The 13,518-nt window shown below is 43.3% G+C and overlaps 4 protein-coding genes across 4 annotated transcripts; 1 reads left to right on the top strand and 3 right to left on the bottom strand.

The window, feature by feature from the left end:
* Positions 1-2,043: 2,043 nt before the first annotated feature.
* Positions 2,044-4,789, bottom strand: HD556DRAFT_1313629 (uncharacterized protein; the record flags this gene model as incomplete). The annotated part of the gene is made up of 10 exons (XM_041300824.1): positions 2,044-2,105; positions 2,145-2,881; positions 2,932-3,043; positions 3,113-3,295; positions 3,347-3,741; positions 3,795-3,940; positions 3,993-4,155; positions 4,264-4,310; positions 4,511-4,696; positions 4,757-4,789. The coding sequence occupies 10 exons, from the start codon at positions 4,787-4,789 to the stop codon at positions 2,044-2,046; spliced, it is 2,064 nt and encodes a 687-aa protein (XP_041153748.1).
* A 326-nt stretch (positions 4,790-5,115) lies between these two features.
* On the bottom strand, positions 5,116-5,277 carry HD556DRAFT_1194110 (uncharacterized protein; the record flags this gene model as incomplete). The annotated part of the gene is made up of 1 exon (XM_041296244.1): positions 5,116-5,277. A coding segment is annotated over one exon (162 nt), but the record flags the coding sequence as incomplete, so codon positions are not given.
* A 3,560-nt stretch (positions 5,278-8,837) lies between these two features.
* HD556DRAFT_1313631 (uncharacterized protein) lies at positions 8,838-9,907 on the bottom strand (the record flags this gene model as incomplete). The annotated part of the gene is made up of 7 exons (XM_041300825.1): positions 8,838-8,885; positions 8,935-9,036; positions 9,173-9,216; positions 9,266-9,308; positions 9,396-9,453; positions 9,641-9,650; positions 9,721-9,907. The coding sequence occupies 7 exons, from the start codon at positions 9,905-9,907 to the stop codon at positions 8,838-8,840; spliced, it is 492 nt and encodes a 163-aa protein (XP_041153750.1).
* Positions 9,908-10,296: 389 nt separating this feature from the next.
* HD556DRAFT_1313632 (uncharacterized protein) lies at positions 10,297-12,944 on the top strand (the record flags this gene model as incomplete). The annotated part of the gene is made up of 10 exons (XM_041300826.1): positions 10,297-10,434; positions 10,486-10,689; positions 10,741-11,148; positions 11,201-11,334; positions 11,383-11,416; positions 11,524-11,631; positions 12,113-12,125; positions 12,391-12,497; positions 12,564-12,883; positions 12,908-12,944. 10 exons carry the CDS (start codon positions 10,297-10,299, stop codon positions 12,942-12,944), a joined length of 1,503 nt encoding a protein of 500 aa, XP_041153751.1.
* Between the last annotated feature and the right edge of the window lie 574 nt (positions 12,945-13,518).

The following is a 13,518-nucleotide window of genomic DNA, read 5'->3' on the forward strand; positions in this document are numbered from 1 at the left end:
GGAATCAGTGTTGACTGGTGTAGATATATACATATTAGAATTACTGTAAACACAATAACTAGCCTTATGCCTACAAAATGTATAATACAGCTGGCCGGAGTATGTAGAATTAGTGTTTAGTGTTAATATATATATAAATGATTACCATCAGTGGTAGTGGCTAGCTTTATGCCTGCAAGATATAGAATTCAGCTAGCTAGTTGGCTGGCCTGATTTCACTGCAGGTAGAATCAAGCTTGCCAGTATGCAATTCTGTAACCAATGACTGACCAGCCTTGACTCCACTGTTGTAGAATCAAGAATCAAACTGGCCAGGACACAATGTTGAAACTGATAACTGGCCAGTCTTGGTTCTACATGTTGTAAAATCAAGTCAGCCAGTCACTTGTTATTAAGTTGCATACTGGCCAGATAGCCTGTACAACATGTAGAATCAAGACTGGCCAGTTATCAGTTCCAACATTGCATCCTGGCCAGTTTAATTCTACAACCGTAGAATTAAAGCTGGCCGGTTTAATCCTATAGAAGAATCAAGCCTGGCTAATTATTGGTTTGGGATTTCTATACGAGTACTAGTCATTAGTTACAGAATGTCATACTGGCCAGTTATCAGTTTTAATATTGCATCCTGGCCAGTTTGATTGTACAATAGTAGAATCAAGGCTGGCCAGTTATCAGTTTTAATATTGCATCCTGGCCAGTTTGATTTTACACCAGTAGAAACAAGGCTGGCCAGTTATCAGTTCCAACATTGCATCCTGGCCGGTTTGATTTTACACCAGTAGAATCAAGGCTGGCCAGTTATCAGTTCCAACATTGCATCCTGGCCGGTTTAATTTTACACCAGTAGAATCAAGGCTGGCCAGTTATCAGTTCCAACATTGCATCCTGGCCGGTTTGATTTTACACCAGTAGAATCAAGGCTGGCCAGTTATCAGTTCCAACATTGCATCCCGGCCGGTTTAATTCTACAACATGTAGAATCAAGACTGGCCAGTTATTAGTTTTAATATTGCTCGGTTTAATCGTACAATAGTAGAATCAAGACTAGCTAATTATTGTTTTGTAATTTCTATACTAGTCATTAGTTACAGAATTTCATACTGGCCAGATAGCTTGTACAACATGTAGAATCAAGACTGGCCAGTCATCAGTTTTAATATTGCATCCTAGCCGGTTTAATTGTACAATAGTAGAATCAAGACTGGCCGGTTTTCAATCACAACATTGCATCCCGGCCAGTTTAATTGTACAATAGTAGAATCAAGACTGGCCGGTTTTCAATCACAACATTGCATTCCGGCCGGTTTGATTTTACAACAGTAGAATAAAGACTGGCTGGTTTTCAATTCCAACATTGCATCCCGGCCGGTTTAATTCTACAACATGTAGAATCAAGACTGGCCAGTTATTAGTTTTAATATTGCTCGGTTTAATTGTACAATAGTAGAATCAAGGCTGATCAGTCATTGGTTTCAGATTTGTATACTGGTCAGATAGTTCCTACGACATGTATGATCAAGACTGGCTGGTTATTGGTTTCAACATTTCATACCGGCCGACTTGATTCTGTCTATTGTAGAATCAAGGCTAACCAGTTATTGGTATCAGAATTACATGGACTGCATAGGGTAGATATAAGCTAGTTATATACTCTTATAAGGGCCAGCCATGTACATACATGCTGTAGGAACCATCTGGCCAGTCCATATCTTAAATACAATTATCTCGGCCAGCTGTGGACTACATAGAGTGGAGCTAGTGCTAGCTAAGCTACCTTGTCATTCATTAGCATTGAGAATTATCCTGTCATATTTTTCCTAGCAAAGACAGTATACCAGATCAAAGTATAAATTGACATCCATTGAAATTTTTCTCTGCCTCCTCAACAAATCTTCCCCACATCAAGACCTGCTGATAAGCATAGGCTTGATGACCAGGTCTGGTGGCTTGGCCACCCCTTCTCTCCCATTCATTCTGGTGGTACTTGAACCAGTTTATGGTCCAACCCATTTCATGTCTTACCAGCCTTAATTCCTCTTGCTATCTATTCCATCTAGCCTTAGCCTTCAACCAGTTCACCCTGTAGACTAGATCGGTTGGAGCTTTAGTGACATATCATAGAGATAAAGATTTTTTCTTACATTCATCTATCCAGGCATCGTCTTGACCTTGGCTTGCATTATTTCCCCTCCAAAACCAAGCCAGCCTGTCTGACCCTTGTCCAAATCTATTTTCTTCTGTCACCTCTTTGTCTATACTGAGCTCTGTAGGCGATATTGGCTGATAAAGACTCCCCAAGGTGGCTTTGTCCATGCCTAGACCTTCCATTGCTGACCTTGCCCTCTGATAGCTTCTTACACACTTGTCAATTTTGAGCTGACAGCGTTGAGCTTCTTGCTTTGACCTAGTCCCAGCCCATGTAGAATTAGCACTTCGAAAATACTGACGATAGATGATGGCCTTATGACCAAGGGCCATTCGAAGCTTTTCGAGGCAGTCATTGGCTTGGCCCTTTCGAAGTTCTAATTCTTCAGCTTGGAGGGGACCCAGTCCGAGAGCCAATGCATCCTGGTAGGGCACTGATGATGGCATCCAGATACCCATCTCTTCAGCCAAGATTTCTTCGTCAATATACTCTGAGATCTCTTCATCTGAGACCTCTCCCCAACCATTTTCATCATGACCTGCATAGCAGAATCTAGGATCGTCGGAATGCACTGTTGCAGTTCCAAGATCCATACCAGCAGTCATGGCATCGGCTGTTTCATGAAATTTAGCTATCCTAGCTGTCAATCTCTGTCGCTTCTCTTCTATAGAAACTTTCTGTCCTGGGGTTGCATCAGTAGGAAGTTGTCGAATATCTGCCCTTAGTCCATCCCTAAAATAGTACTATGTCAAACGGTTTCTCTATTTTTATTGGTTACATACTGTAAATCCTCCAGATTGATGCCAGTAATGAGCCAAGAGACTGTCCCAGGTTTGCTAGTGTCGGTATTCTCAGACTCAGTTAATTTGAGTCTAATCTCTGCCATAGTTGGAGCTAGATACAAATACTGATCAGATGTCTATACAAGAATAGCAGCCTCACAACTAGACAGAGTTCACTTACCTTTGTTCATCTGCAACTGATAGATGTCAAGATACTCTCCACGTTGTTCCATGGCCTTTTTCTCATCGATCTTCCATATCGAAATCTTCTCAGGGTCCAGAGACAGAGTGAGCTCGTCAAAGGGAGACTTTGTGTCATCAACATCTTTGAGAGCCCGTTTGTACTTTTTCAAGAGAGTCTTCACTGGAAGCTCAATCGTCAAGCTTGTTCAAATGCAAAATTTGGAGGGCTTACTTATTCCCACTATTTTTTTCCAGTTTGAGTCTCGCATATGATCATCAAGAACTTCTTGACGGTGAGCCTGACTCATTGACCGAGCAGTTGGGGAGATCTTATTGAATGGTGCCCACAGAGTCTCCAAAATCTCCCCATCAACATGTCCAGCCCCTTGAATAAAGTTGAGGCTGTACCTTGCAAAGCAAGCTAATTTGTGAGCGCTAAGATGGAATTTTCCAACTGCTGGAACGATGTGCATATTTTCAGGTACAGACAAGCCCTTGCTCTGGGCTACTCTCTGTAGAAAATTAATGCTCCACTGACACCCCACATCATAAATGATGAGGGAAGAGTCTATACCAGCTGAATGATAATTCAATGCATTGCATATTGAGTAGTCGATATTCATGTGTCTAAAAATTACCTGAGCTTGCATAACATGTTGATTTGGAGGACATACACAGACCTTTCGCCCTTCTGAAAATCAACTATACTATGAGGAACAAAGCATCCATGTCGAGCACAAGCAGTTGCTCCTACACCTGTAGCTCGAAGATTGCTCCTGCTGATATTGGCTGCATTTACTGCATGATGATTGCTGCAAGAAGACCGCTACAAAGATAGTAAAGCATGAACGAAAAGTGGTTGTCATGAGCCAACTCACCTCTTTACTTTCTACAGCCGATGACAGATGAGTCTGGTATTCTTGATCTTTCACCATATACCCAAGCCCGTCTGACAAACTAATGTCCAACTGTGGTTTTCTCATTACCATATGTTGAGCAGTGAAGTTCCCGTCTACCACATATCTTTGTGAAACAAGCCAACTGTACAAACAGGTAAGCATAAGGTTAAAAATGTGCAAAAAAGAAAAGTAGAAGTCTCTCTCCAGACCAACTCTCTGGCTGGCATGTCTTTGAGTGACATCTATGCACCTCAGTTTTAACCGGCCAGCATGGTTATGCATGCTATCTGTGTCAAGCTAGCAAGCCAATTTAATGTGCCGGCCGGCCTGGTTTTACATCCAGTCTATGCCATGCTGGCCAGTTTGATTAGAACATAAGTCAGTCCAGCCGGAGCTCTCGTACACTATGCAGTGTAGGGCTAGCCAGTGAGTATGATATTCTCAAGTGTGGTAGAGAAATTGAGTCGCCTCTCCTTAGAATGAGATGGATAAATGACTTGCCTTTCATATCTGGCTTGCCAGTCAGGAGGTAGGTTAATCCCAGGCTGTGGACAAGCAGGGCAAAACCAAGCCAGATCACCCTTGTCCGGTTTCTGCTCATCATTATGGGCAAAGCCAAACCATTTTCGACTCATCAAGTCTCTCCACAGTCGAGACACTCTCATAAGTTCTCGATATCGATTCTAGAAAAACAAATTGGTACTGTTAGTTTAACTTTCACCAAGAAGACTTATAAGACTTACAGGAACAGTATCTGGGAAACAGTTATTGGTCATTCGACGGATTTTTCAAAGAAGCTGGATGCTGAAGTCTTGCACTCCAGTGCATCAATTAGAAAATGATTGAGGACATCAAAAGTAAAGGCAGTCTGTGGTCGAGTGGTACTGGCTGGAAATAATTTAGCTTTCAGCAATTGCAAATGCTGCTGACAATCGACCCCAGGACAGCTGCACCAGACAACGTTGTGCAAAAAACACTCCAGTGGAATGTACAATTGTCAACTTGGTTGGTATAGTTGAAACCATGAAACTGTCTCCATTGGTGAAAAATCGGCCTCTGCGTCCATCGGAATATTCTCCCATGTATGCATGTCGTCAGAAAATGGACATGGTTGTCCCCCATGGCCCATATACCAGATAAAACCCAATTCTTCAAGTGATGTGTCGTTGAAGCATTTCCCAGTCCACTCTTGAACCTTGTGGAAGGGCAAAAACTGGTGAGCATTGACAATGCAAGAACGACAGAATGTCTGATCTCCACTGCAAGTCAACAGCGGAATTTCCCTTCACCAATCTGACAAGACTGGCACTGGGATACATCGGAGGGTTTCTCCAAGTCAAGGAGAATATCCAAGTACAAGTCTCGGAAAGGCAGATATTCTTGGATGAAGTCATTTTGTGTCTGGTCGTAATAATCTCTATTTAGTACATCATTAAAAGACACTGAATCACTATGCTTGCCTTGGTTTTTCTTTGTGAGTTCTCTACATAGGAAACAAAGTCACCAAGGGTTTGTCTATCAAAATCTTCATGACTGTTTTGCAACCCTTGAGTGTCTTCTCTAATACGTTTACGAGGGCTGGAGGATGGAGATGGTGTTGGGGCAGTGTCATAAAGGCTATCAGCGCATGATTCCACCCAGGTTGGCTTCCTTCTCTTTCCAATGACTTGTTTATGAGACACATAGGCAACATCAAGGTCCTTGCCTTTAGACAAACGACCTCTTCCTTGGAAGGAAAATGTAGCTGCCTTGAGTCGAGTTTTTTTCTTGGGAGACATAGGGTTACGTGTGGGGGGAAAAATTGATATTATCAACATTCTATTTTTGATAGTTGAAACCATTCATAGGAATCACTAGATCACATCAACTAATCTAGTAGGTATACTGTCAAACACTTGATTTGTCCCATTCCACCCCTCCTCCTCCAAGAACCACTCCTTTCTTATCATCTACTTGTCACAACAAATAACTATCCTGCTGCCCCACCATCTGCAAAAAATAGGCCTGTGTTGGAAAGGGGGGTCTGGATACCCCGCATCTAGAGTGGATTTTATCCCTCATAAAATGGGCAATAACGAGCCTTTCTCCCGGACCCCATGGACCAATAGAATGTTGTAAAACCTTCCCGGAAATGAAGACCATTGTCCCAGGGTAATAATCCAGTTCGGCCCCAACATCTGCTAATGTCAACTTAGCCTCATGGCCACTGCCTAAACTAATCAGAAGATCAAAAAGAGAAGGTGCGCCACCAGAATCTCTGTGTGATAAAGTTGTACGATTTGCAATTATTTCCAATCCTGAGAAGATCGAGGGCCAATCACAGATGGGTGGTGATGTTCTATCAGAACCTTGAAGTTCCTCAATAATACGAGTGATTGCCAAGGTGCCTGCTTCGAATAGATCTGGAGCCGATACAGCGGTAATGGCATTCCAGAAAGATTCAGTAGCTGATAAAGCAGCTAGCCACTCTTGGACTTCCACAGACTTATAGGAAGCCGAGGTAACCATTGGGTCTTCCAGTCTCTGCAAATGAAATCAAACAAAGTCAAAAGTAGCTAAACACCACTAAATTTGGCCTATACCTCGTGTCTTTGCATAAAATATGCTGGTGATACTGTGACTCTGCCTGCTCCAAATTCTCCACCCCCCTCTGGGACAACAAAGCCTTGAGATCGCCAAGACTGTTGGGTGGAGGACGTAATTGTTTCAAGAAGTAAAGTCCGTAAACCCTTAGTGGCTGAGTTCACATATTCCTAATTTAATTTATCAATTGATGAGGGGAATTCCCAAGGAAGAATGAACATACAACCCGAGAAGAAGACAGAATATTTGGCAAGTAAATTGTTAAAATTTTACCTTGCCTGTCCACAATAGTAGCTGGTGCTGAAATTTTACCGATCATAGCTGCAGAAAAGTACTTTGGTAGCTGATTGGTATTAGCGAGGGGACCATCAGATTTAGGTGTAGAGACTTTGGCCATTTCGGCAAATCTGTCAACATCCCAATCCACATAATCTGCAAATGATGTGAATTTAAAACCAGGTGATATCTTGCAGAGTGAAACAACTCACAAGGATTTACCATTGCATGGGCAACTGTCAGTGCAGCTCGATTGATCTCATATTCTGAGATTGACGCAGAAGCATGGAAGTTGACATCACGTGTTGCTAAGCAACTGTCTAGCTCATGTCCAATTCTTAATCTTAAGTGAGACCATTTAATAGAGCGGATCAAATAAGGCCCTAAATATAACCTCTCACCTTGCTTTGTGTAGAAGGTGAGTTTGCAATATCCCCCCTCTGAAGATCCCTGTTGCTGATGATTTTCCCATAATTTCCTTGATCCTTGTGGTCAGAGCTGCTCTCAGCTTGATTGATTGACTCATTTGTTGGTCCATGGTGAGCAAGGAAAATTTTCAACCAGCTCGTTCGGATCAAGACTCAATTTAACTTATATGAAATGATTCCGAAAAAATTGTCCCGCGATCAAATTTGGATATATGAATGGAATCTACTGATGGAAGACTGATTAAATGAAGTCTTGCCCAGATTGTGACATAATTAGTACTGTAATAACTCGCTCAGATGCTGGAAGAGTGAAGACTAATATTGGCAGACTACCACAGAAGAATGAATGATATTCTGAATCTGGGACTACACTGTGGGATCCCTGTCTCAAATAACAGGAGACACTTCCAGCTGGAGTTCAACGCCTTGAGAGACAGCAAGGACTCACTTATTAAGAATGCAATCACAAAAACAGTAGTGTATAATAGTAAATTGGCATCCGGAGGACACCAGGACAAGTAGCAATGACGCCATATGATACAAACTGCCCTGCACCATCAGAAGGCTGACTCTTCCCTTCTGACCATGGAGGGGAGATACCTCTGAGGTTACCTCTGAGGCATATACTGGCTAGCCCGCCCTCAAAACTGTTCGTGTTAAGAGTTCTGCCTCAGAGGTAATACTTCGTTAGCTACACCTATACTGTAGGGTATTGAAAATTTTTCTTTGTTAACCGAAGAAAACATTCTCAATACCCTGCAGTATAGGTGTAGCCAACTTACCTCTGAGGCAGAACTCTTAACACGAACAGTTTTGAGGGCGGGCTAGCCTCTAAGCGGCCTGTAGGGTATTGAGAATGTCTGTCAGTCCAAAATATGCTAGTAGCCCAGGCAGATGGTGACAATGATGCCATATGATGACTCCCCTCTGTGGTCAGAAGGCAATTTCAAAGAAGAATCAACCTTCTGACTGGGAAGGGAAGTTTGTATCATATGGCGTCATGGCTACTTGTCCTAGTGTTCTGCCACCATCTGCCTATGCCAATAGTATATTTTGACTGGCAGACAATAATCAATGATAGCGTCCTTCAGCATGTCAATGGTGAGCCGCATCAAGGCAGAATTGAGATCTACATAACACATTATCTATCTAAGACATGTAGTAGATAATAGTTGCTTTGGTCTGCACAGTGCAGCATTTGATTATTATACACTACTGTGCTTTTGCGCTTGCTTTCTTAATAAGGCTCTTTGCTAATATACACACGGTCACGTGACCTTTTCAGCCGGCAGCAAATAAAGTGCGTCCATCAACATACATTTTCAAATACAAAGTACGAGTGACAATAAATTTTACTACAAGTAAGCAAACAAATAAAGTAACAAATACAAAAGGGGAGGCGAGACTTCAATAAGGGGGCCCTCCTCACCAAAGCCTCAACACTTCAGGTGAAAATGTATGTAGCAAATATATATATAATACAATACAAATTTGTCCTGTAGAAACGTTAGACCAAAATTTAAGACAAGATTAACACTTAACTAGAGAGCACTTGCCACACAAAAGTACCGGCAGGTTCAGCAGTCTAGAGAACAAAACAGATCAGTTAAGGTCATCAGGAATTGAGCACTTACCACCATTAAAAAGTTGGAGCAGGAGCCACTGACAAGTGGCATGCACTGTGCTGAGCCCCAGTCCCAATAAGCAGGAGCCACTAACAAGTGGCATGCACTGCGCTACCGCCAATTCCAAGAAGCAGGAGCCACTGACAAGTGGCATGCACTGTGAAACCGCCAATTCCTATAAGCAGGAGCCACTGACAAGTGGCATGCACTGCGCAACCCCCAGTTCCTATAAGCAGGAGCCACTGACAAGTGGCATGCACTGCGCAACCCCCAGTTCCAATAAGCAGAATACTAAATAGAACAGACATTAGCAAACAGACGCGAGAGAAGAAGGACTTACATTTAAGGAACTGGAAGGCGCTCAAAGGGAGGAGTGGCTCTAACTGCGCCATCCAAAGTCCCGAAATTCGTAAGTATAATACTAAATAGAACAAACGTGAGCAAATGGACATGAGAGAGGAAGGACTTACGTTGGGAACTGGAGGGCGCTCAAAGGGAGGAGTGGCTCTAACTGCGCCATCCAAAGTCCTGAAATTTGTAAGTATAATCCTAAATAGAACAAACATTAGCAAGCGGACGCGGGAAAAGAAGGACTTACGTTAGGGAACTGGAGGGCGCTCAAAGGGAGGAGTGGCTGTCACTGCGCCATCCAAAGTCTCCAAAATCCTAAGTACAACAGACATTAGCAAGCGGGTGTGAGCAATTAAGTACTTACCTTGAGAAACCTCAAGGGAAAGAGAGTATATGTAAATGAAAACAGTTAGTAAGTAGGCGCACCACCAAAGTTGAACTTACTATGTTTGAAGGGCGACTGTAGGGTAGTACCTTTGAATTCTTGCAGCTGCAGTCTGCAAGAACCCAAAGGAGTACACCGGAAGTCGCCCTGAAGTAACGGCACTGGCAGAAATAAAGGATGAAGGAGAATGATGAAGGTAAGACGAAAGAAGAGATTGAACCGTGAGAACTGATTGTTGTTGTTCATATTCACGTGTCAGTTTGTTATTGTTTGTAATAGTCATGTGATTATCAACAATGAACTCAACAGCGTCATATGGCTAATCCACAATTTAACGCGTCACGTCAAAAATCCACAAATTCAACACGTGCCAGCACGTGTTGAGTGGATTTTTGACACGCGACACGTTGAATTGTGGATTAGCCATATGACGCTGTTGAGTTCATTGTTGATAATCACATGACTATTTGGATCTGTTTGTCACAATCAACCAACATTCAAACTTGTTCATTTCTTTCTAAGTACATTCAGCCGGCACTCTCCTCTCTTTGCATCTGTTTGAACTACATAACTGTAAGTGCTATTTGCCATGTCATTTACTAATTTGAATATATCTATAATAGTCTCTCTTCACCATGGTGAAGTCTAAACAAACCTGCAAGAAGTCCACCGGTGGCACTGCGCCCAAAATTGCCTTGTTGTTGCCGGCATCTACTGGAGCGGTCACTGTGCCGGGTGAGCTGAATGTGAGAGAGCCGTCTGAACACAACGAGGTAAGTGATTAGTTACCTACTATTTGCACTAACACGCGTCTTTATTTGCAGTTTTGTCTCATCTGCAGAGACGGTTCTGTAGGGGAAGATTGCCTCTTCCTCTGCAGCACCTGTCTGCGGGTGATGTGTTCAAACTGCATGAACATCCCGCCTGCCAGTGCATGCACGGTGCAGGCCGATGACGTCACGTTCGTCTGCATATCTTGCCACGTTGGCATGGAACGACACGGGCACGCATCTCAGTTGCCCTATTTTGTAAGTTTTTTCGTTTATTTCATGCTAACTAACATTCACTTCATTTTATAGGGTTTTTACAGGAAGGGGCAACCACTCCTTCCTTCATTCCTCCAAATTCGCGCTACGTTGGAGGTTTCACTCCATTCCCAACTGTCTTCGGCACCCACGCTCATGCTCCATCTCATCCTCGTTGACCACGACGTCACCGGCGGCTGTTTTGAACTGGCCTCCAAATTCCTTCGGCCGTACTTCCCCAGCAGAGGGTTTGAATTTTGGTCCATCGCGTTCGACATCAGCAATGCCTCAAAGATCGACAAGTACCGGTTGCAGGCGACTGCCATCGTCCAGTTGCTGATGAGCTCCAACTGGGCTCGTGTCATTGTCGCCATCACTAACCACACCGACAACGAGAATGGGGATCCATTTATTGGGTACAAGGGCAACAAGAAGTTATACATTTCGGCACGTGTTCACTCTGTAAGTGGCATTTTTTTTGACTAACATTGTATTTGCTCATTTGACACCAAAGGTTCTCGATGTTCTGCTTTCACCTTGGCATCCCCTGATTCATGGTGCCGCGGAATCATACTTATGGCTGTTTTCATGTGGCACGCTCATCAACAACGTCACTTCCTTTTCAGGCTTGCAACAGGCGGTCATAGAGTAAGTCCATTTGATCTTATCTTTGCAAATACTAACTAACCCTAACAGTCATCGCATCACAGCCACTATTGGCTTTAATGCTGTTCGTTTCAGCCGAGTTTCGCCACCCACCTTTTGCTCGCATTCGCGGAGCTGGTCATCATCGAGTGTTTGCCCATTCACATCGTCTTCCCTGACATGTTGGGCCAGTCCTACAAACTTGGGCGCCACACTGACGTGTTCTTGCTGATGCCTGACAACTCAGGTTCATTGGCCGTTACCAAGTTTGCCTGGACGCATTCTGAACTTCGCCCTTGGGTCAGTACCTGCCGGTCCAGTGCCCACAGTGTGGGTGGAGTAACACCTGGTGTTCTGTCAACATGCACAAAGATTACATCTTTGAATGCAAGAATGGCCAATGTAGGAAAAAGTATGTATTCTCACAACCACCTCATTCCAGGATCCTTTTGCCAGGCAAAAGACCTGGCTCCTGCTGGATTTCGGTTGTCTTGAGGCCCATGCCTAGTGTCCCTGATGAGGATGAGGATTAGGATACAATTATTTTGTCTTGGCTTTTTCATACATCCCTTCATGTTTCATTTTTCTTCATCTTACTTGATTAGATTACCCTCACCACTCAATGGAAGTATAACGTGTTTTGGATCTTTTTACCTGATGTGAATTTGTCTATTATCTACACTGTCTAACTCCACTCAATGGAAGTATAATGTGCCTTTAATCTTGTTACTTGATGTGAATTTGACCGTCTCAATATATCCAATTTGATAATTGATTCAAGATAAACATTGCAGGTAGGCTGGTACAGGCGGTAGGAGGGTGGCTAGCCGAAATAATTTGAACACCCATGTTTATCAACAATAACGTGTGACTTTTATGAAAAGTCACACGTTATTGTTGATAACATGGGTGTTCAAATTAATTTCGGCTAGCCACCCTCCTACCGCCTGTACCAGCCTACCTGCAATTTTTATCTTGAATCAATTATGATGTCTACCGACTGGTCTATTGCCTTTAAGCCAATTCTCGACCTTCACTCTAAGGCCATTTTTGCTGCAGGTTCCTCATCTGTTGGAAAGCCTGTGGTGAGGAAGATTCGGAGGGCCTTACTAGCTGCTCAAGACGAGCAAGAGGAACCCATTGCCTTGCCTACTTCCTTGAAAAAGGTCACAAAATTTTTATACTGTACATGTATTTAGTTATCTGATGATATACATAAATATTACCTACAGGCAATAAAAGAATACTATGCCAAAAGTCTCAAAGACAAGGAAGAGGCAGACAAACGTGAGGCAGCGAGTCGCCAAAGAGAACCATCTTTCTATAAGAAACCCCTGTCTGAGTGGGACGTAGCACAGAAATTATTTAAGCAGGAGATCGACTCATATGACAAGGCCCAACAACAGAGTAAAGGCTTGGAGTATTCAATCAAGTACCGCACTGGGAATGCCAGGGAGTGGTTCAACAACATGACACCTTCACAACAGCAGGAGGTCAAGTTTGCCATGAAGAAATGGAATGAGGAGGGGGCACCAGAAGAAACTCAGGCAATGTAAGTTTTACTTCAAATCTACAGTTATTCCAGTCTAACACTTTGGCTTGAGATATCGTAAGAATAACCTCAAGAAAATTCTGGAAGATTTTGCAGAGCAAATTCAGCGCACCATTGTCATATCCCGTGTTCTGGGTCCGGACCTATCACACTCATCATTTCCGGATTTCCGGATCCGGCCGACTTCTATGTATTGTCCGGATCCGACCCGCGTCTAACTTCCGTGCCTTATCCCTTTGGTATTTCCCTTATCAGTTAGTACACTTTATTTTCCGTCCCTTATTCATTTCCGTCTTCATTTTACTAAGTTCCGATAAACTAGTGATAGTCGTCCCATATTTTTCTCCATAGCTACATAGCCTCGCACTGCACTCACTGTTCTCCGTTATGTCCTCAGTAGTATATAAACCCTGTACAGTCTCTGTAGTTTCCTCAGTTCAAATATCATCTTAGACTCTGCTCATTACCTCTCTCCGTCCGACTTGAGTTATCCTCTCGTCGACCTCCGCTCGTCTTAGGATTGATTCCTATAGACTTGTCACCTCCGCCTCTACCTTGGTAGTCCTCCGCTGTTTCTTTCTAGTTCGGACTTCGTCCGGATTAGTCTTATCTCTTGTTCCCAAACGTCCGCCGGA

This window comes from Suillus plorans, assembly GCF_016647745.1.
Source record: "Suillus plorans strain S12 chromosome Unknown HD556scaffold_95, whole genome shotgun sequence".
NCBI classification, from domain to species: Eukaryota; Fungi; Basidiomycota; class Agaricomycetes; order Boletales; family Suillaceae; genus Suillus; species Suillus plorans.